General features: G+C 50.2%; 1 protein-coding gene across 1 annotated transcript in view; it reads right to left on the reverse strand.

Moving 5' to 3' along the window:
- LOC133359965 (von Willebrand factor A domain-containing protein 5A-like) overlaps positions 1-20,960 on the reverse strand; it is a 39,519-nt gene extending 18,559 nt beyond the window's left edge. Inside the window, exons 1-5 of the mRNA XM_061578531.1 lie at positions 20,852-20,960; positions 10,787-10,947; positions 3,945-4,033; positions 3,351-3,495; positions 1,612-1,691 (exon numbers count right to left, since the gene is read on the reverse strand). Of these exons, the coding sequence (XP_061434515.1) occupies positions 1,612-1,691; positions 3,351-3,495; positions 3,945-4,033; positions 10,787-10,947; positions 20,852-20,936 (560 nt within the window). The 5' untranslated portion in view covers positions 20,937-20,960. The remainder of the gene's footprint in view (positions 1-1,611; positions 1,692-3,350; positions 3,496-3,944; positions 4,034-10,786; positions 10,948-20,851) is intronic.
- Positions 20,961-23,710: the final 2,750 nt, after the last annotated feature.

Genomic DNA, 23,710 nt, shown 5'->3' on the forward strand with positions numbered 1-23,710 from the left:
TTTGTTCGTGGTGTCATGGTAATTTATTTGAAGGTGGCGGGGTTAGCAGCCCCTCATACCCGTTCAGAGGCCCTTTTGGCTGCTGTGGTGGCTACAGACGCCATGAGGGAAATGGCCAATTTAAATTGGTTCTCCCCCCATGGCACTGCTCATCACAGCGTTCCCGTCCGGCACCACTGATGACGTACGGGGTTGTTTTTGCCGGATACATATGCACACACACAGAAGCACACACAAACACGAATCTCCCGTGTAGCCTCTAACAGACTGGTTGGACAAGTGCTGGTAGTAGAGAGTAGTAGCCCCTATGAAGGCCGGCACTGTGGCAAACGAGGAGGTGGGTGGCCAGCACCACGCCCGGCCGTCTTTGTCTCCCCAGTGGTGATGTTTACTACTACACACCACAGTGAACTAGTGAGTGAGTAGCTGAGTGAGTAGCCGAGTTAGTAGCTGAGTGAGTTAGTAGTTGAGTAAGTAGCTGAATGAGTATGTAGCTGAGTGAGTGAACACGTGAGTAAGTGAGTGAACGATTGAGTGAGTATCTGAGTGAGTTAATAACTGAGTGAGTGATCTAGTGAGTAAGTGAGTAGCTGCATGAGTACCTGAGTGAGTGAACTTGGGAGTGAGTAGCTGAGTGAGGTGCTGAGTGAGTTAAATAGTAAGTGAATAGCTGAGTGAGTGGCTAAGTGAGGAGCTGAGTGAGTAGTTGATAATTGAGTAGCTGAGTGAGTGAGTAGCTGAATGAGTGAACTCGTGAGTGAACTAGTCAGTGAGTAGCTGAATGAGTGAACTCGTGAGTGAGTAGCTGAGTTACTAGCTGAGTGAGTAGCTGAGTGAGTGGCTGAGTGAGTAGTTGAGTGATTAGCTCAGTGAGTAAACTAGTGAGTGAGGTGCTGAGTGAGTGAACTAGTGAATGAGTAGCTGCGTGAGTAGCTGAGTGAGTGGCTGAGTGAGTAGCTGAGTGATTAAACTAGTGAGTGAGTAGCTGAGTGAGTAGCTGAGTAAGTAAGTAGCTGAATGAGTAGCTAAGTGAGTAAACTAGTGACTGAGTTGATGAGTGAGTGATCATCTGAGTGAGTGAGGTGCTGAGTGAGGAGCTGAGTGAGTGAGTAGCTGAGTAATTGAGTAGCTGAGTGAGTAGTTGAGTGAGTAGATGCGTAAGTAACTGAGTGAGTAGCCGAGTGAGTGTGTAGCTGAGTGAGTAAACAAGTGAGTGAGCAGCTGAGTGAGTGAGTAGCTGAATGAGTGGTTGAGTGAGTGGCTGAGTGAGTAGCTGAGTGAGTGAACTAGTGGGTGAGCAGCTGAGTGAGTGGCTGAGTAAATTAAAAGATGGGTGAGCGAACTAATTAGTGAGTAGCTGAGTGAGTGGCTGAGTAAGTGAGGTGCTGAGTGAATTAACTAGTGAGTGAGTAGCTGAATGAGAAGCTGAGTGAGCGAGTATCTGAGTGAGTAGCTGATGGAGTGAACTAGTGAGTGAGTGAGTGAACTATTGAGCTGACTAGTCAGTGAACTAGTTGATCAGCGAACTAGTGAGTGAATGAGTGAGTTAGCTTTTGAGTGAGTTGACTAGTGAGTTAACTAGTGAGTGAACTAATAAGTAGTGAGTCTAACCGATGCTTGTTTGCGTTCTTCTTCACCAGGCTGATGACGTCACGGGTGTTGGACACTTCCCCATCGGTCAGCACCATCAACTATGACATCACAACATCACAACACCGTCAACTATGAAATCACATCATCACAGCAACATAAACTATCACATCACAACACTGTCAACTATGACAGCACAACCTCACTACTATACACTACACTACTATACACTACACTATGATACAATACACTTCAATACGCTAATATATACTACACTATACACTACTATACACAACGCACTACTATAGATTACACTACTATACACTCCACTACAATATACTACACTACTATACACGACACTATTATACACTATACACTGCTTTACACGATATTCTACTATACACTATTCACTACTATACACTACTATATACTATACACTACTGTACACTGTACACTAATATATGCTGCATACTACTATACACTACACTAGTATACACTGCTATACTGATGTAATGACATAGTGACATCTACTGGTTGGAAAAGGGAAGCACGGGTACAGGCACCACTATAAACATCATCCAATCCCAAAGGGAGAAGTATCTGGGCCAAAGGTAAAGGGCGGGCTGGCCGAGATACTCCGGGAACCGGCTAGAAGGTTCCACAAGAGGCCGTGGCCGGAGGCGCAGGAGGACTCGTGGTCGGTGTGGGGAGCCATGGGTCCGGACTGCATCGCTGCTCGCCATCATCTTTCTCCGTCGTGCGGCCACATGGCAGATCTCCTGCGAAGTCCCATGACCCTCGCTGCCCCGCCCTTCAACCAGCGGCGAGGCCGGGGGTGGGCGGACGGAACCACGCTGTGGGATCGACCAAGGGTAGCCTGTAGGGATGCTAATATCTACGTGTGTACTCGGAGAAGGAAGAGGATAAGGTTGGCTTTGGTGTGCCAGAATGTGAATAAAGAAGAGAAAACCCTCTACACGACGTGTCGCAGAAGTCGCTCATTACACTACTGTAAAGTACACTAGTATACACTACACTAACACACTATACACTACACTACTATACCCTACTATATACTACCCAACTATACATTCCACGACTATACACTACACTAGGAAACAATACAGTACTATACACTAAAGTACTATTCATTGCACTATTATACACTACTACACACTATGATACACTATACACTACAATATGGTATACCCTACTATACACTATACACTCCACTACTATACACTACACTACTACATTCTACACTAGACACTACACTACTATACACTACTATACACTATTGTTCACTACTATACACTATACTCTACTATACACTATTGTTCACTACTACACACTATGATACACTATACCCTACTATACACTATACACTCCACTACTATACACTACACTACTACATGCTACACTAGACACTACACTACTATACACTACTATACACTAAATTACTCAACTTGGTGGAAACCATCGGGGGTTGACTGTTCAAGACTCAACTAAGTGGTAAACCACCGGGGTTGAAGATAGCCATAGCCGTTACGAGTATGGCGGTCGCTAAAACTCGGACTGTAAATACGATTGGATATATGAAGCTCAACTTACCTGAAAAATGGATTTTCCAAGGCGTTCCTTTGAACGACTTCGACGTTAGGACCTTCGAAGACACTGAAACCATTCCACCGACTCTCCTCTCTCCTATTTGCCCTCCTTGCTCTCGATGGGGAGGTAGCAGGCCAGACCCTGTCACTCACCTGCCGGGGGTGTTCCGCCCGGCATGCCGAGCGGTAGATGGCCTCGAGAGGCCTCAGGATCTCGGTGCCCCCCAAGTCGGCGCTCATTTCCTTGACGAGCTTCAGCGCCTCCGCCATGCTCGCCTGCGAGTACTCGCGGCTCTCCCTGGAGGGGGGAGGGGGGCACACACAGGGTTGGGGGTGGGTACAAAATGCGGGATGGAAACGTCTGCTCGTCACCGTGGCAAGTGTAGTCCATGCTTCCACTCTCACTGCCTCCCTCTCCCTCCACTCCATCCCCCCTTTACTCCCTCCCCCCCTCCACTCTCTGTCTCATTGCCTCCCTGCCACCTCCAATCCCTCCCACCTCCACTCCTTGCCACCTCCACTCCCTCCCACCTCCACTCCCTGCCACCTCGCTCCCCCCGGTACTCCCTCCTCAACTCCCTTTACTCCCACACTCCTCCAGCCCCTCGCACCTCCCTCCACTCCCTCCTAAACACCCACTCCCTTCCTCCATTCTCTCCTCCACTCCGTCCACTTCCTCCCACCTCCATAGGGGCTGGGTGCCAGGGGTTGGGTGTTTAGGGCTGGGGGGGGGGGGTGGAGGCTCACGGGAAGAAGCTGTCGTAGCTGCTTCCGAATGCGTAGACGTTGAAGAAGCAGCCGAGAGGCAGACTCTTCAGCAGCAGCATCAGCGTCTCCTGCAGGGGGGGGGGGGGGGGGAGCATGGAATTAACATAGCGTAGGCATGGGGGAAGCATGATATGAACATTCATACACACAGACCCACAGACTCACCACACAGAGACCCACAGACTCACCACACACACACAGACCCACAGACTCACCACACAGACACCCACAGACTCACCACACATACACAAATCCACAGACGCACCACACAGAGACCCACAGGCTCACCACACAGAGACCCACAGACTCACCACACACACACAGACCCGCAGACTCACCACAAACTCGCCACACAGAGACCCACATACTCACCACACACAACAAATCCGTCATTTGCCACTAAGTGACGGTGACGTCATCACGGCGCCTGTGCCAGGCTATGTGCATGTTAAGGCCATGTGAAGTGGCAAATGCCCGCCGGCAATAGGTTACGGGGAAGACCCAGGTGCCATTGGTCGACTGACTGAGATGACTGCCCGATGCACCACCGGTGCCCCCTACTGTGCCAACTTGCTATGTTTTAGCCACTCGGCACTCCACTCGTTGTTGTGAGCGTCGCTCCTCTGCCCTCCGTTGTTGTTGGAGGGCGACTGCTTCCAACTGCCCAGTAGCGTCCTTCACGAGCCTCCTCCACAGAGGCTGATCTTGACACCACTGGTACCAGTCATTGGTAAGTCCACTCAGCTCCATGTCCTCTCTCATCACTCCCATCTCTCCTCGAGCCCGTGATGCACATGCCTGCCTATGGCAGGCCAGGCTAAATGTTTATAACCGGCGAAGATGTTCGATTAGGTGGGTACACGTTTTGCAAGCATAGAGAAGGGAGGGAATCACTGTGGCTGAGAAGACCTGAAGCTTCCTGTGGAGTGACAGACCAGGTAGCTCCCACACAGCATTACGCAAACGATGAAAAGATAATGCTGCTCGATTAATTCTGAGTGAGAACTCTGCTGTCAAACCGGAGCTGGTCATAAGCACACTATTCAGGTATGGGGAAACTCTCTACTATCTCCACAACTGCCCCATCACTGATTGGGAGTTGTGGGGGTGGAGTGTCAGATGGTACAAAATACCCAGGCAGGTGCTTAGTTTTGGTGGCTCAAGGTTCAGCAGCAGCGTCTCCAACTCATTCTCTGAGTGAGCAGCAATTACCAGATCATCGGCATACATAACATGGTTGAGCAAATAGGGAGCCTTCCCTTGACCACACCTGGGCATCGATCAGCCTCCCATTGTACCTGTACCAGATGTAAATTCCTCCAGTACAGCAATCGAAGGCTTCACAAACTACGTGGTCGAAATAGATGTCAGAGGATATCCCTGTCAAACCCCAAGGTGAACAGGGAATGGTTTCCGACTCCCGGCCATGTAGATTTAATCCGGCCTGTTCATCATCATGAAGGTCCTTAATGATTGTGAGCAAAATAAGCAACAATACAGCCCAGGCATACTAGGTAGTATCAGAGGCTTTGACCAGGTCAATAAAGCGGTGTGTGCGGTCCCCCTTCTTAAAGAGGGAGACCACCAGGTCATCCGTCCAATCCTGCGGAACCTGTCCAGTGGTCCAGACTCTTATTATGTAGGGCAGTCTGTGCACAAACGCCACCCTCCCTCAGCATTTCACTTGGGAGATCATCTCTGTCCGGTGCCTTTTCTGGTCTCAGACTCTGGATCTCCTTCAGTACTTCCTCAATAAATGGCACCTCAGCCAGCCACTCACAGGGGGCGACTTCTTCTTCTAATATTTGAGGAACCGCAGCTTCAGCAGGGTCATCCCCACTTTGTCCCATGATGTTTTCCAGGCTGAGAGATTTTCCCTCCCCTCACAAAAATGCTCAGCAAATCTGCAAACCTATTACTGGGGGTAGGAGATTGGATCACTGTTCTTTCCACTCATGATGGTAATAGGTGTGGCGCTGCATGGTACTTTTCGATGATTTTAAAGAGAAATTTGTGATCACGGGCCACTGAGGCAGATACCATCTCCTCAGCAACCCGCGACCACCACCCATCCTTGCAGTGCCTCATGGATCTCCAAACCTCCGAGTGAAGGCTGTGGTAAGCCTCCTCATTCTCTGACGTGGGATGCTGTAGATGATGAGAGTGGGCCTGTCGCTTTTAGTCGACCAGCCTGAACACCTCCTCCATCAGCCAGGGTCTCTGTTGGAGGTCTGGACCGTGTACACAAAGTAGCGATTGAAGTTGCATGAGCCACAATCCTAAACCTTGCCCATTTCCCCTCGACATCAGGAGGAGTGGTGGACAATGCCAACCCCAGCGGCAAACTATGATGCAATTTCGATTTAAAGCTTTCGTGACTGCAGGGATTCATCTTCTTGGTTATTATTTTATTACTTCCCTTCTATATGATGCAATTCTCGCTTGCAACTTTCATCAGCTAGCTGAGACCAGGCCACCTTAGGTTGGAATGGGGTCCTGGGTGAACACCCACCATCGGAGTGGAAGAATGGCAGGCGCATCTTACAGTTGACCAGTCGATGGTCAGTGGTCAGATCAGCTCTATGGTAGTTCCTGGAGTCAAGAGCATGGGCCCACATCCACTGTTCCGTCAATATATTGTCCAGCAGACGTTCTTGCTTGGTACCGACATGCATCCATGATGTTGTGTGGATGTGGCGATGCCGGAACAGTTTGTTGGTAATTACAAGCCTATGGGCTGCATACAAATCTAGCAGCCTCCTGCCATTTTAATTGAGCTGATCTGGCCCATGCCTTCAAATCACTGCAGACCAGGTGCCAGCATCATGACTAACTCCGGAATTAAAGTCACCCAACAAGATGACTCTATCCTGAGGGGTCACTTTAGCTAGCACTTGTCACAGGAGGTCATGGAAGGCATCTGACTCACGGCCTTCATAATAGAGGTGTTTGGGTCAGATCGTGTTATTTATAAATGTGTCGTAACCCTCCACCACCCACACGGCCAAACAATAAAAAATGTGTCACGTTTTTCAAAGGACAAATTAATCCACTTCTTTAGCCCACCGGTGTGCTGAAGAGAGAATCAACAGCATTTTTTAAATTTGAGTAGTACGACGTTTCGCTGATAATTACAATCAGCTTCATCGGGCAAGAATGGTGAAGCTCTCCTGTTGCTTCCGGTCTTAAATAGAGCAGCATCAGGGTGACGTTATTATTTAATTCAATTCAATCTGGTGCAGTGATTCGAGGCAAGGAGGGGGAGGGTTTTGTAATTATATAGATTGGTAATCGTTCAATTGTTATTCATTGGTATTTGTTTCCCTTATAAGGAATTTTAATTGTATTTATTTAATAATACGCTTCCAGGCCGCACTAAGCCTGTAGCTGTCAGGGCGATTGAAGTTATTTCTGTTTCTCTCAATTTCAATGGATTCTCTAATTAGTCTTGGCCAGTAATAATTAGTTTTACACAACACTTCAACGTTATCAAAATAAATTGAGTGTCCTTGTTGACAAGCATGCTCTGCCACTGCCGACAGTTGTGTTTGAGATAATTTAATGTTTCTTTGGTGTTCTTTTAATCTTACGCTGATGTTACGTCCCGTCTGTCCAATATAGCATCTGCTACATAAACAATTAATCCGATATACACCTTCTGTTGATAATTTAGGCAATTCGTCTTTAGTGCCAGATACCAGTTTTTTTTTATTTTGTGCACTGTACCAAATCTTACTGCAATGTTTTGCTTTTGCAAAACCCGGGCTAATTTGTCAGTTACTCCTGAGATGTATGGTATTTTGATTGTTTGAACAATCTTATCGCTTTCAGCAGTGTTGCTTTGCGTTCGTGATTTGGCCTTCAGTGCTCTGTTAATTTGAGCATTATTGTAGCCATTCTGTCTTAGTGCTTTTTTAACATGTTTCATCTCTCTCACTAGACGCTCACCATCTGACACTGTTTTAGCCCGATGTATGAGTGTTTTGATAAGAGACTCCAGGGTATTGCAAGTCAGGAATTACATCTTTCACAGATGGAATTAGATCACGGATTTTATGTACTGTATTGAATCGGACTTGGATCTTATGTTTGTTTAGAATTTTAGAGATCTTTTTTTATCACGCCTGCTATGTATGGCAACGTGATAGTTTTGATCGGAGTTTCATGTGGCTGTTTCTGTATGGTGGGAGAAACAGCTGGGCGGATGGTGCGGTCAGAGTATCCGTTCATCCTGAGGGCCCGATGTACATGTCTTAATTCACCGGCCAGGTGGTATTGGTCAGAAATGCCATGAGCTCTGTGGTATAGTGTTTTGATGAGATAATTCTTTTGAGACGGGTGGTGGTGGGAATCAGGTTTCAAGTAGGAAACTGTGTGGGTGGCTTTCCTGTAAACAGAATGTCCCAAGGATCCGTCAGGTCTCCTCTCAACCAGAATATCTCCCGGGGCCTACCCTGGCTCCTCCCCCCTCAACCAGAATATATATAAGGTCGGGTCTCTTGGAATTTCTCTTTACTTGATACAGCAATCGTGCTGGGACGATTCCACCTGAAGACGGAAGCCTGTGTTGCCTCCAAAACGTCGTGAATTATTATTTTATTTCTAAAAAATGTATTATTTTTATTTTATTATTTATTTTTACCTATGTGACTTTACCGAAAAAACATAAGAGTATGATTCCTTGCAGTCACGAAAGCTTCAAATCTAGAACCTCCAGCACAAGTTTAGTTATAATTATTTTTGCGTGGTTTAGTAGTACTTGGATTGAAGGTGGAGGGGTTACCAGCCTCTCGCCCCTGTCCATAGCCCCCTTTGGCTGCTGTGGTGGCTACAAATGCCATGAGTGGAATGGCCAATCGAAATATACCCTCCCACCATGGCACTGCTCACCACAGCGTTGCCATCCAGCACCAACGAGGTAGAGGTATATTTTGCTGGAGACCCTCACACACACAGACCCATCACCCAGAGACCCACTCAAACACAGAGAGACACACACACCCACATACTCACCACACAGAGACAAATAGACTCATTACACAGACATACACACACACAGACCCACAGACTCATCACACAGAGACCCACTCAAACACAGAGAGACACACCCACCCACATACTCAACACACAGAGACAGATACAGTGAGGGAAAAAAAGTATTTGATCCCCTGCTGATTTTGTACGTTTGCCCACTGACAAATGGTAGGTTTATTTGAACGGTGAGAGACAGGATAACAACACAAAAATCCAGAAAAACGCATGTCAAAAATGTTATAAATTGATTTGCATTTTAATGCGGGAAATAAATATTTGACCCCCTCTCATTCAGAAAGATTTCTGGCTCCCAGGTGTCTTTTATACAGGTAGCAAGCTGAGATTAGGAGCACACTCTTAAAGGGAGTGCTCCTAATCTCAGCTTGTTACCTGTAAAAAAGACACCTGTTCACAGAAGAAATCAATCAATCAGATTCCAAACTCTCCACCATGGCCAAGACCAAAGAGCTCTCCAAGGATGTCAGGGACAAGATTGTAGACCTAAACAAGGCTGGAATGGGCTACAAGACCATCGCCAAGCAGCTTGGTGAGAAGGTGAAAACAGTTGGTGCGATTATTCGCAAAGGGAAGAAACACAAAATAACTGTCAATCTCCCTCGGCCTGGGGCTCCATGCAAGATCTCACCTCGTGGAGTTGCAATGATCATGAGAACGGCAAGGAATCAGCCCAGAACTACACGGGATGATCTTGTCAATGATCTTAAGGCAGCTGGGACTATAGTCACCAAGAAAACAGTTGGTAACACACTACGCCGTGAAGGACTGAAATCCTGCAGCGCCCGCAAGGTCCCCCTGCTCAAGAAAGCACATATACATGCCCGTCTGAAGTTTGCCAATGAACATCTGAATGATTCAGAGGACAACTGGGTGAAAGTGTTGTGGCCAGATGAGACCAAAATGGAGCTCTTTGGCATCAACTCAACTCGTGTTTGGAGGAGGAGGAATTCTGCCTATGACCCCAAGAACACCATCCCCACCGTCAAACATGGAGGTGGAAACATTATGCTTTGGGGGTGTTTTTCTACTAAGGGGACAGGACAACTTCACCGCATCAAAGGGACGATGGACGGGGCCATGTACCGTCAAATCTTGGGTGAGAACCTCCTTCCCTCAGCCAGGGCATTGAAAATGGGTCGTGGATGGGTATTCCAGCATGACAATGACCCATAACACACGGCCAAGGCAACAAAGGAGTGGCTCAAGAAGAAGGAAATTACGGTCCTGGAGTGGCCTAGCCAGTCTCTAGACCTTAATCCCATAGAAAATCTGTGGAGGGAGCTGAAGGTTCGAGTTGCGAAACGTCAGCCTCGAAACCTTAATGACTTGAGGAAGATCTGCAAAGAGGAGTGGGACAAAATCCCTCCTGAGATGTGTGCAAACCTGGTGGCCAACTACAAGAAACGTCTGACCTCTGTGATTGCCAACAAGGGTTTTGCCACTAAGTCATGTTTTGCAGAGGGGTCAAATACTTATTTCCCTCATTAAAATGCAATCAATTTATAACATTTTTGACATGCGTTTTTCAGGGTTTTTGTGTTGTTATTCTGTCTCTCACTGTTCAAATAAACCTACCATTAAAATTATAGACTGATCATTTCATTGTCAGTGGGCAAACGTACAAAATCAGCAGGGGATCAAATACTTTTCTCCCTCACTGTAGACTCATTACACAGAGACCCACAAACACACATACCCACAGAGACCCACAGATTAATTACACAGAGACCCACACACACACACATAGAGTCCCACAGCGGCGTGCCCACCTTGGCGTAGACCATGCGGCATTCCATGCTGCCGGAGCAGTCCACCAGGAAGATGAACTCCCCCTTCTGAGTCAACGCCTCCGCCCCCTTGGCGGACTTGGTCTCTCCCATGCCGGGTAAGAAGTTCAGCATGGTCACTGTGTCACTCATCAGAGAAGAATCTGGGAGGGAGGAGGAGGAAAATGAGGAGGGGGTAGGATGAGGGGAGGGAGGGAAGTGAGGGGGGGAAGTGTTGGAGGGCAAGAGGGGGTGCAGGTGGGGGGCAGGATGGGGGGGGGGGAGAAGGAGGAGGGGTGAAGGGGCGGAAAAAAGGGGAGGGGACAGAGAAGGGGAGGGGTAGAAGAGGAGGGGAAAGGGTAGAAGAGGAGGGGAAGGGGAGGGGGAGAAGGGGAGGGGGAAGAGAATGGGAGGGGGAGCGACGGGGAGGAGGGGATAGAAGGGAGGGGAGGAGGAGAGAAGGGGAGGGGGTAGAAGGAGAGGGGGAGGTGAGAAGTGGAGGGGGAGAGAAACGAGGAAGGTGAGGGAGCGAAGGAGAGGTGGGGGGAGACAGGGGGGAGGGATAGAGAAGGGGGGGGGGTTTTCAGAGCTTGTGCTAAATCGTCCCAGTGTTTTTTCTCTCGCTCGTTTTACGTCTCACATTTGTATCGAGTGAACGGTCTTTCATCGCATTACTCCTTGGTCATTTGTGGCGCTGGGTTTTGTCATCATCAGGTTATATTTGTGCGTGTTATATTTCCTTTGCTAAGAGCCGTGTGTGGTGGCCTGGCCCGGACCAGTCCGACCTGTCCCCACTTGCCCTCTGCTGTGCTGCCCTCCGCAGCTGCGTTGTGTGCCCCGCGTGCCTTTCCGTGCTGTGATTTCGCTATAATTTTCAACACTTTATAGCTGGTGCCTCTTTTGCCTTCTCACACAGCCGTCATCTCTCTCCCCCTCCTTCACGATGGCGTCTCACATGCACGAGTCGCCTCTGCCAGTCGCTCAGGCCCTCTTGCCTCGAGCCCCGCCCATGCACAGCACCAAACAGCGGCAGACGGACCAGGGCCGTCGGGAGCGGCTGGCACCAGCAGCGGCCGTCACACTGCCATGGTGTCCACTGCCAGGCCTCGGTCGACGCCTCCGTCGATACCTACGTCGACGCCCTTGCGTCCATAGTCCCCAGAAACTACGTTCGAGTTTACCTCCAAAATGAAACGGCAAGGCCCGTTTTCTGTTTGGAGGGAGAGAGAGTGGCCTTTTTGCGGCCGTGGCCCAGGGGCTGATGGTGGGCGACTGGTACATCGCGCTTGAGCCACTGTCTTCCCCTGCAGCGTGGGGGGGGGGGGGGTGGTCTTCAAGATGCCCCCCTACATACAGGTGACAAGGACATCCAGGAGCGGGTGGCCAAGCTGTGCACCATCACATGGCCCATTCGTCTGGTGATGCTGGGCTGCAGGAGCCCGGGCCCTGAGGCACGACACATTTTGTGCCGAAGCCACTATCAGGTGCCACCTCTGCAAGGGTGAGGAGCACTTCAGGAGAGAGTGCCCCAATGAGTCGCCCGTCAACTCCGACAAGGACCGTCTGGCAGGAGAGAGCAGTGGCCAATCAGCAGGTGGAGCAGACTCCTGCAGCTCCGATTACACCAGTGAGATGCCAGGTCCCAGCAAAACTCCTGCTGTGACAGCAGATGTTCCCATGGGACATTATGGCCCCGTGGGGGTTGATATCCCCCGAATTTCCCCTGAGCACTCACCACCCCGAGTGGAAGAAGGGGTAGAGGATGAAGACACCGCGTCTGCAGAGGCCGCTTCCTCCTTTCAAGACGTGGGGGCGAAGGCACTACTGGAGGGGCGACGGCGCTACTGGGGCCGACGAGGTGGCCGAGGAGGGAGGGTCGGGCTCTCCTCCCTTTGCCAGGATGTGCCATAAGTCTGACAGAGATCCCTGCTGCTGATGATGCTGAGGAGGCGAGCGCTGGCATTCTCCCTGCCACTGCCCCAGTGGGTGAGCCTACAGAGCCAGCCGTGGATTCGACTCCTGGGTCCTCGCACGCAGGGCCTGGAAGCCAGAAGGGGGACTCGCGTGATGACCTCCGTGTGGTGGGCAGCGAGACCAGCCGAAGTCTCGATGTGGTCGTCTCTGCTGGAACCTATTTTCTTGTCACGAAGACCTGTGGAAGTTTTTTTTTAAAGAAACCCACAGAATACTGAACCAGGTCATGGAGGCTTTGTGGAGATGGCGAGCCTGTAGATGCCATAGAGACCTCCCTCAGACGCTCGCTTGTGGAGCTTCAACAGGATGAGAAGAAGTCGCGAGTCACAGAGAGGCCCAGAGCAAGGAATTTCCTCAGTAATTTAACTGATTGAAATAACACCGGCTACTCGCTCACAATGGCGTGCATTGCCTCCCTCAATATTAATGGGGGCACAGGGCCGATTAGGAGATGTTATGCCGCATCCCTTGCTAGTCAGCACAAGATCTCTCTGCTGTTTGTGCAGGAGACCCATCTCATCACGGTCAATGAGGGTGCCTGGAGTAGGGAGTGGAGAGGGGGACTCCTCTTTCAGCCACTTAAGCAGCAACTCCTCGTGAATGTCAACCGTGTTCTCACCGAACGTCACGCCCGATATCGTGAGCCAGGAAGAAGTGGTAAAGGGGAGGGTCCTTGACGTCACGGTGCAGGTCGGTGACACCACCATCCACCTCGTCAACGTGTACTCTCCAAACACTGACAGCGAGAGACCCAGGCTTCTGCAGCTTCTGTGGAACCACCTCAGTGGTGTGCCAGGCGACGAGTGTGGTGGTCGTGGGAGGTGACTACAACGGAACGCTGGATGCCCTCGACTGCACAGGGAAGGAGCACTGCAACGCTGGGTTCTTGGAGGAGCTACGTGACATTTTGGATGCCTCTGATCTGGTGAACGTGTCGTGGCTTCACAACCCTGGGCAGCATTGCTTGACTTTCACTTGGACACGGGGTCATCGATCAGTCACCCCAGTCCAGAATTGACCGCTTTCATGTCTCCAGACGTCTCATGTCAAGCGTCCTCACTTCTGACATCAAAGCTGCACGACTAACGGATCACAGCCTGATCCTATTGGGCCTCAAGCTGCAGGGATCACCCAGCGGTGTGGCCTACTGGCATATCAACAATGCCCTGCTAGGGCATAAGGTCCGAATAAAAAGCTCTGTCAGACTCTGGTTCATCTCTCTTCTATGCCTTGGCGAAGCAAAAGGACAGGCAGAAAACTATGGCGTGCCTCTTCAACAACTAAGGCACCCTTAAAACAAAGGATGAAAAAAGTTATTTCAATAGTGACCTCTTCTCTCCTGAGGAAACATCTGCATCTACTCAAGAGGATATCTGGAGGGACCTACACACCATCTGGGAGGAAGCGACCAAGCTGCTGGAGCAAGGTTTCATGGCGAGTGACCTGGACGCAGCAGTGAACTCTCTTGCAAAAAATAAATGTCTGGGCATCGAGGGGCACACTAGATAATTCTGCGTCTCCCTTTGACCAATTCTATACGAGGACTACGGAGCAGTTATTGAAGAGGCGGTGGCCACAGCAGCCATGCCTCAGTTGTGGCAAAAGGAGGTGATTGCCCTGCTCCCTAAGAAGGACAACCTGAGGCACTTGAAGAACTGGCCACCGGTGTCAGGGCTGTGCACGAATTATAAAATCCTGGCCAAAGTGCTGTCCTCAAAATTAAAGATTGTGCTGGCTCAGGTGGTGGAGAGTGACCAGGCCTACACGGTCCCGGGGAGAACAGTCCACGACAGCGTCTTCCTCGTCAGGGACCTCATCGCCCTCTCCGAGAGGATGGGGCTCCCACTTGTGCTCCTCTCTCTCGACCAGGAGAAGGCGTTTGACAGTGTTGACAATGGGTATCTATTGGGAAACCCCAGGACTTTTGGGTTGAGGGCTGGATTCATTGGTTTGGTCTGCCTATTTTATGCTGAAGCCCAGTGCCCGATCAAGGTCAACGTCATGTCAAGGCAACTGTTCACCCTCGTTGTGGAGCCCTTTTCCCATGCCTTCTCGGGCAGAGACTGAGTGGCCTGGTCCTTAGAGAGCCAAGCATCAGGGTAGTGCTCATGGCATACGCTGATGACATCTTCTTCAACGTGGGCTCACCGGGCGACATTTCCCTCCTCCATGCATGCCAAGACATCTACTTTAGGGCCTCCTCTGCAAAACAATGAACTGGGGCAAGTTGCTGTGGGTTGCTGGTTGGAAAGTGGGATTCAACCCAATTTCCATAGCAGGGCAAGAGCATCACCTGCGGCACCGTATCCTTGCGCCACCTCAGAGTGTTCCTGGGCCCCGGAGAGAATCTCTTGCAATGGAGCTGGAAAGAGCTTGAGTGCAAGGTGCGGGAGAGGCTGCGGGCCAGGCAGCTCAATTCAAAATTGCTCAGCTTCATGGGGGAAGATCTTGGTGGTGAACCAGCTCGTGACAGCCATATTGTGGCACTGCCTCTTTTCCCTAGGCCCTCCTGGCCGCCTCGTAGCTGCACTGCAGAAGAAGATCCCGAACTTCTTGTGGTCAGGCAGGAGACACCACGTGGCTGCTGGGGTCCTAATTTTGCCGCTGGAAAGAGGAGGTCAGGGGGTGATGCAGAGTGTGAGGAGCCAGGTGGACGCCTTCCGCCTGCAAGCCACACAGCAGTCCCTGTATGCAGACCACCTTCCTGCTAGGAGTACCACAGCTACCGTCTTTCTTTAGCAGCTGGGTGCCCTTGGGTGCAGCAAGCAGCTGTTCCGCATGGACCTCAAGAGCCTCCCACTGGGTCCCCTGGTCCCACTGTACTGGAGTGTCCAGTACGCCTGGAGATGCCTCACAAAAAAGAGGCTCAACCTGCGACTGACAGCAGCCGACTTTGCCCACCAGCCAGAGGTGTTGAATCCACACTTGTAGCTGCCCCCCCCCCCCCCCCCCCCACTGTGTCCCTCTTTCATGCTGGAACGCCTTGGCTACCACGCACCTCACTCGGCCTGGCAACACAGTGCAACCTGACACGGTGCAGCCTGACACGGGGCCCATACCGGCTGAGGTGCCCACACGGGCAGGAATGCGCTCGGAATGGCACGCGACCCGAATACTGAATGGCTTGAGGGGAGCATTGGCCCTCGCCGGCCCACCCCGACCGTACTTCTCTGCATATCGGAGAGCCGGCGTCTGACTTCATCGGACGCGAAGCACCGCTCGTGCTGCCCGGAGGACCTTCAGGAGGTCCACTTTGACAAGGTCGAGTAGAAAAAAAAGCTGCACATTCATGGTACAGTTCCACCACCAAGACGTCCTGGGGACTCACATGGGCCACGCCTGGAGAGAGACCCCCCCCCCCCCCCGGACTGTGAGGGCCACGATAAACTTGTGTTGAGGAGCTTCTACTCCAATCCTTCCTACAAGTGCCACGGGGACTTCAGATACTGCCTGACACCGTAAACCGCCAATGCCTTGCTCGTGAGGTTCACCCAGTGCAAGGCTCTGGATTCGCTCTCCAAGCTCCTGTGAAACATCCTGCTGAAGTTCAGTCTGCACCTCTCCCCCATGGTACTCGACTTTGACAAGACTGGAGACACGGGGGCGGACGGCCTCGTGAACGCCCCAATGAGCTACGTGAGCTGGCGATCCACAGGCCGAGGAAGGCGGCGGTAGACGGTGGATGCTCACCGAACGCCCTTGGCATCTTCAGGGCTCTGCTTTCTGATAGGGTGTGGATAGAGTTCTGCCATGCCCAGCTCACCAGCGATGCCGGTGCCTTCCTGGAGCAGTGGGCGGCATAGGATGCCGTGTGCTTCATACTGGACATTGGAGAGCTGGTTATGGTGGACTGAGCAGGTCCATCTCCTTGTGGCAGAAACTCGTTATTTTTAGATGTATTACACGCTTCTTTCTCTTTATTTCATTTAATTTGGTGTCGGAAGGTCATGGCTTCGATACTGGCCCAGGCGAGACGTTAACTACCTCGCCTGGTACGCAGGAGATTGTGGGTTCGATCTTGACCCTGATGAGATGGAAACTACCTTGCCTGGTGCACAGGAGGCTGTTGGTTCGATCCTGATAATATGTTAACTACCTTGGCTGATATACAGGAGTTTGTAGGTTCGATCCCAACCCTGACGATGCCTGTTGCATATTTGTAGTTTGCGTGTCTCTCTCTCCCCGTGGTGAGATGTTAAATACCTTGCCTGATATGCAGGAGGTCGTGGGTTGTTGTGAGGGCTTATAGACAGCGAGATAGTGGGAGGGGATATGAGGTGACCTGCAGCGGGATGAGTGACTGGGTGAGTGACTGGGTAAGTGAGTGAGGGTATGGGTGAGTAACTGGGTGAGTAAAATTACTGGATGAGGGATAGGTGGGTGGGTGAGTGAGTGGGCGAGTTAGTGAGCGAGTGAGTGAGTGACGAGGAGAGTGACAGGTCAGGGAGTGACCAAAATAACTTAGTCATTGCCATATCATCAGTCAACCCAACTACGTTAGTGTGTGAATGAGCGATTGTGTGGGCGAGTTACTGGGCAGGTGAATGAACTCAATGGGTGACTAGGTGGCTAATTGACCGACACTTCATGTGGCCTTAACGTACATATAGCCTGGCACAATTGCCGTGGTTACGTCACCGCCACTTAGTTGCGAATAGCGGTTGTTGTGTTTCTGTGTGTGTGTCTGTGTGTTTGTGTCTCTGTGTGTGTCTGTGTGTTTCTGTGTGTGTGTATCTGCGTGTGCATCTCTGTGTGTGTCTCTGTGTGTGTGTGTCTGTGTGTCTGTGTATGTGCGTGCATCTGTGTGTGAGTTGGTCATGATTCTGGAATTTAGTCTGGAGTGATTGGAAGGCATGGGCCAGATCAGCTTAATAACAACGGTAGCAGATTGCTAGATTTTTGTGCAGCCCATGGGCTTGTAATTACCAACACGCTGTTCCGGCATCGGCACATCCACACAACATCATGGATGCATGCTGGGTCCAAGCAAGAACATCTGCTGAACTACATAGTGACGGAACAGCAGATGTGGGCCCATGTCCTTGACACCAGGACCTACCGTGGAGCTGATCTGCCCTCTGACCATCGACTTGTCATCTGTAAGATGCGCCTGCCATTCTTCCACTCCGGTGGTGGGTATACACCCAGGACCCCATTCAAACCTAAGGTGGCCTGGTCTCAGCTAGCTGATGAAAGTTGCAAGCGAGAATTGGATCATCGCTTGTGGCTGGGGTTGGCATCGTCCCCCACTCCTCCAGATGTCGAGGGTAAATGGGCGAGGTTTAGGACTGTGACTCAGGCAGCTGCAATGGCTGCTTTGGGTACGCAGTCCAGAACTCCCCAGAGACCCTGGTTGACAGAGAAGGTGTTCAGGATTGATGAGAAAAAGCAACAGGCCCACTTTAATCGTCTACAGCATCCCATGTCAGAGAATGAGGAGGCTTACCGCAGCCTTTGCTCGAATGTTCCGAGAGCCGTGAGGTGCTGTAAGAATGGGTGGTGGTCGCGGGTTGCTGAGGAGATGGAGTCTGCCTCAATGGCCCACGATTATAAATCCCTTTTTAACTCCATCAAAAAAGTTACCTGCAGCGCCACACCTATTACCATCATTAGGGGAAAAAAACGGTGATCAAATCTCCGACCCCCAGGAACAGGTTTGTAGATTTGCTGAGCAATTCTGTGAAGTCCTGGGGGAGGTAAAATCCCTTGACATGGAAAACATCGTAAGACAGTGCCTCTAATATTGGAGGAAGAAGTTACCCCCTGTGAGTGGCTGGCTGAGATGCCTTCTATTGAGGAAGTACTAACGGCGATCCAGAGTTTGAGATCAGGAAAGGCACCGGGCAGAGATGATCTGCCAAGCGAAATTCTAAGGGGGGGGGGGGGGTGGCGATTGTGCAGAAACTGCCTTACATGATATCATAACAACAGTCTGGAACACAAGATGGGTTTCACAGGATTGGAAGGATGCCCTTGTGGTCCCCCTCTTTAAGAAGGGGGACCGCGCAGACTGTAACAACTACATGGGCATCTCACTTATAGGTGTGCCGGGAAAGGTCCTGGCAAGGATTATTCAACACCACCTTGCCAGGCACGCTGAGGAGAGGCTTGCGGAGCCCCAATGTGGTTTCAGGAAGGGGCGGTCCTGCACAGATGCCATATTTTCTGTCTGTTTGCTGCAACAGAGGTGTACGGAATTCCCACAAAATCTACATCTCTGCTTTATTGACCTGGTCAAGGCCTATGATACCATCAGTAGGCCTGGGCTCTGGTTTGTTCTTCGTGCTTTCGGGGTCCCTAACCCTCTGCTTACGATCGTTAAGGACCTTCATGATGGTGAGGGGGCCCGGGTAATACTACATGAATGGGAGTCGGAGCCATTCCCTGTTCACCTTGGAATGCGACAGGGATGTCCTCTGGCTCCCACATTATTTAACATATTTTTCAACCACGTAGTTCATGAAGCCTTTGATGGCTGTACCAGAGGAATTTCCATCTGGTAGAGATACAATGAGAGGCTGATCGATGCCCAGGTGTGGTCAAGGGATGGCTCCCTATTGGTCAACCACGTTATGTATGTCAATGATTTGGTAATTGCCACTCACTCAGAGGAGGAGTTGGAGGCGCGTGCCACTAAGAGGTGGGGCCTTACCATGAGCCCCACCAAAATTAAGCACCTGCCTGGGTATTTTGTACCATTGGACACTCCACCCCCACAACTCCAAACCGGTGATGGGGCAGTTGTGGAGAGAGCGGAGAGTGTCCTATACCTGGGCAGTGTGCTCATGACCGGCTCTGGTTTGACAGCAGAGGTCTCACTCAGAATCAGTCCAGCGGCATTATATTTTCACCGGTTGCGTAACGCAACCAGTATGAAGCTTCAAGTCTTCTCGGCCACGGTCATTCCCTCCCTTTTCTACGCTTGCGAAACGTGGACCCCCCTAATGGAGCATCTTCGCCGATTATAAACATTTAGGCTGGCCTGCCTATGATCCATCCTGAGTTTAACCAGGCTGGATTGTGTGAGGAGCTCACAAATCCTTGAAAGATCTGGGCAAAGTCTCATCGGTGAGCTCCTCCAGCAGGCAAGGCTGCGTTGGCTGTGTCATGTAGCCTGCATGCCCAGTCACCGCATGCCTAAACAGCTTTTGTTCTTCCAGATAGAGGGGGCTAAACGGGCGCGGCACAGGCTAGAGAAGAGATGGAGTGATGTGGTACAATAGGATGTGGAGCTGAGTGGACTTGCCGATGACTGGTACCAGCGGTGTCAAGATCGGCCTCTGTGGAGGAGGCTTGTGAAGGACGCTACTGGGCAGTTGGAGGCAGTCGCCCTCCAACAACAACAGAGGGTGGAGGAGCGACGCTCACAACAACGAGCGGAGCGCCGGGTGGCTAAAGCACAGCAAGTTGGCACAGTAGGGGGCACAGGTGGTGCATCAGCCAGTCGTCTCAGTCAGTCCACCTGTGGCACCTGGGTCAGCTCCGTGACCTCCTGCCAGCGGGCGTTTGACACTTCACATGGTCTCAAGGTGCACATAGCCTGGCACAAGCATCGTGGTGACGTCACCTCCACTTAGAGGCGAATGACGGTTGTTCTTGTCTGTGTGTGAATCTCTTTTTGTCTTTGTGTGTCTCTCTGTGTGTCTTTGTGTGTTTGTGTCTCTGTTTGTGTCTGTGTATGTATGTATCTGGGTGAGGAGTGGAGGTGTAGTGGTTAGCACGCTGCACTATGAACCCGGCGTCCCGATTTCAATTTCTACTCATGGCCAACACCAGTGACGATTATCGGAACCGGTCCTGTGCCTTCCCTAGGTCGACTCAGCCTCAAATGAGTACCTCGTGCGAAGTGAAAACATCGCCATTGGGGAGACAATGCGGCCGGGCGTGGTGTTGGCCACCCATCCCCTCGTGTGCCGTGCCAGCCTTTATAGTTCTGTGCAAACAGCATTTGCCCCTACAGTCTGTTCAGGCTCCATGGAGGAGCTTTGTCTTTGTGTCTGTGTGCGTCTGTGTGTTTCTGTGTGTGTTACTATCTATGTATGTGTGACTGTGTGTTTGATGTGCATCTGTGTGTGTGTCCATGTGTCTCCGTACTCTTGGTGGTGTCGCCTGCCTCCAGCAGTGCGAAGGGGAGGTGCTTCTGGACGGGGTGGACAAACAGCTCCACGTCACGGTCCATATTGAACCCTTCCCCCAGAGACACCTGGGCACATGATGGGGGTGGTGGTGGAGCGGCAGTGTGAAGGGGAGGGGAGGGAGGGTGAGGGAGGGTGAGGGTGGGAGGGAGGGTGAGGGAGGGAGGGTGGGTGGGTGGGAGGGAGTGGATGGAGAGAGTGGAGGGAGGGAGTGGAGGGGAGGTAGAGGAGGAAGTGAGGCCATCACCGCTCATGGCCACCACATAGATCAATAAAAAAACGCAATCCGGCACAACCCCTGCGCAATCCATAACTATCTAATGCAATACAGATAATAATAGACACCCACAGAGGCCCAGAGACTAATATAGAACCACTTACAGGAAGTTTCTGGTTTTGTCCGGGGGGAAAAATATATATTTCAAAACTTGTCTACTCTTAAAATATATAACATTTACATACACAAATATTATGCTATTATGAAAGCCCAGCATTCAATTTGTCCATCAACAAAATCATGAGAACCTTTCAGAAGTCCTAAATCTAAAAGTTATAGAACGTTGTCGACCCCCATGCCCCAGATTTTTTTACCTCCCCGCCCCCACCCAAATTTTTATTTATTGTGCAGGCATGTACACCTACACACCATACGTACAATATAATTAGTCGTATCTACTGACTCTATATTAGTATCTACTGACTATAGTAGTATCTACTGACTATAGTAGTAGCTACTGACTCTATATTAGTAGCTACTGACTATGGTAGTATCTAATAACTCTTTAGTAGTATCTACTTACTGTAGTAGTATCTACTTACTGTAGTAGTATCTACCGACTCTATAGTAGTAGCTACTGACTCTATAGTAGTATCTACTGACTCTACAGTAGTACCTACTGACTGTATTAGTATCCATTGACTATAGCTGTATCTACTGCAGCTATAGTCGTATATACTGACTGTAGTAGTATGTACTGACTGTAGTAGTATATACCGACAATAGTAATAACTACTGATTCTCTATGATGTTAGCCCGGCCGTTAGCATTATTGAGGGAGGGATCTCGGGGGCTAGCGACCCCCACACATGGTCTGTGCCATGACCTCCTGCTCATGCACCTAGCCTGCCACAGTATTCGACCCATAGACACCCACCGACGAACCCCACCGAGGCATGCACTACCTACCAACCACTAAGATTCACCCACAGCCCACCAACTCCACCCACCCACCCCAGATACACATCGACAACCACCGCGCTTATCCGCATTGGGAATTCAAATCACCTTTCCCTCCCTCCCCAATCTCCACTCTCTCCCTCTTCTCCATCCTCCACTCTCTCCCTTTTTAAAAATCCTTTATATTAAGTTCACTTGCTTGCTTGCTTACGACCGTGCAAATCTTTCGGTAGTTTTTTAACCCACTTCCCGTGATCCAATCGAGCTGACATTTTCCACACAGACTCGTTGTGCGTGATAATTAATGTTCGTAAAAAAAAATTCTCCAAAATTTTACACTTTTTATGACAAAAATATTATATTTAATTACCAATTGCTTAATGGTGCCATGCAATCATCTGACCCATAGGTGGCAGCCATCTCAAGCCAGAGGACGAGAGGACTCTAGCCACCACGCATATAAAGGATTTATAGTGACAAACTTGGTTTTTACGGGTTATACTTGTCCTTTGTTACGATCAGAAGAATCAGAAAGATGCTCGGTTTTTCGGCACTTTGCTTCGTTCATCATGTCGTTTTTTTTTGTTTGCTTTTCTGCCCCGTTTTAAATCAAATATATTACACGATTTCCCTGTGTTACATGAATCCCATTGTGTGCCACTGTGTTCATAGACACCAACAAGAAAAAATCACCCACAAACACACTTAACCAGATCACCTGCATTCGTCACATTACACAAAGCACCCTCGGTAGTCTCTCTCTCTCTCTGTTCACAAAGGTTCCAGTGCCTGACACCATAGCAATAATTGAAGAATTAGTCCAACATGGACTGAACCCTGATGTCCCTGCTCTGGTTAGGCACTGCCTCACCACCAACACTTACTTCACCTGGAATGGTACCTTCTACAAACAAAATGAGGGCACCCCTATGGGTCCCCCCTTGTCACCAGTGAAAGCCAATGTTTTCATGGAGAAATTTGAAACAGACGCCATCCAGACATCCACTCTGCGTCCTTCCCTGTGGAAGAGATACGTGAATGATACTTTCGTCATTTGGCCACATGGCCTCCCAGCACTGAACCAATGTCTAGATCAAATCAACTCCATGCACCCATCCATCATATTCACCATGGAAGTGGACAACGATGGTAAGCTACTATTCCTGGATGTTTTGTTTCAGAGGAGACGAAATGGCTCTTTGGGACATTCTGTTTACAGGAAGGCCACCCACACAGATTCCTACCTGAAACCTGATTCCGACCACCATCCGGCACAAAAGAATTCCCTCATCAAAACACTATACCATAGGGCCCACTGCATCTCTGACCAAAAACACCTGGCCAGTGAATTGGAACATGTACATCTTGCCCTCAAGATGAACGGATACTCGGACCGTGCTATCCACGAGGCTGTTTCTCCCACCGTGGAGATCAAGAACATTACGTTGCCATACATAGCAGGTGTGACCAAACATATTTCCAAAATTCTAAACAAACACAAGATCTATGTCCGATTCAGTACAGTACACAAGGTCTGTGATCTGATCCCATCCGTAAAGGATGTCATTCCTGACTTACAGTACCCTGGTGTCTACAAACTGAGTTGCACTTGTGGGGATTGTTATATCGGGGAAACGAAAC

The sequence above is a fragment of the Lethenteron reissneri genome, chromosome 66 (genome assembly GCF_015708825.2).
Source record: "Lethenteron reissneri isolate LAM-NWPU_2019-01 chromosome 66, ASM1570882v1, whole genome shotgun sequence".
NCBI lineage: Eukaryota > Metazoa > Chordata > Hyperoartia > Petromyzontiformes > Petromyzontidae > Lethenteron > Lethenteron reissneri.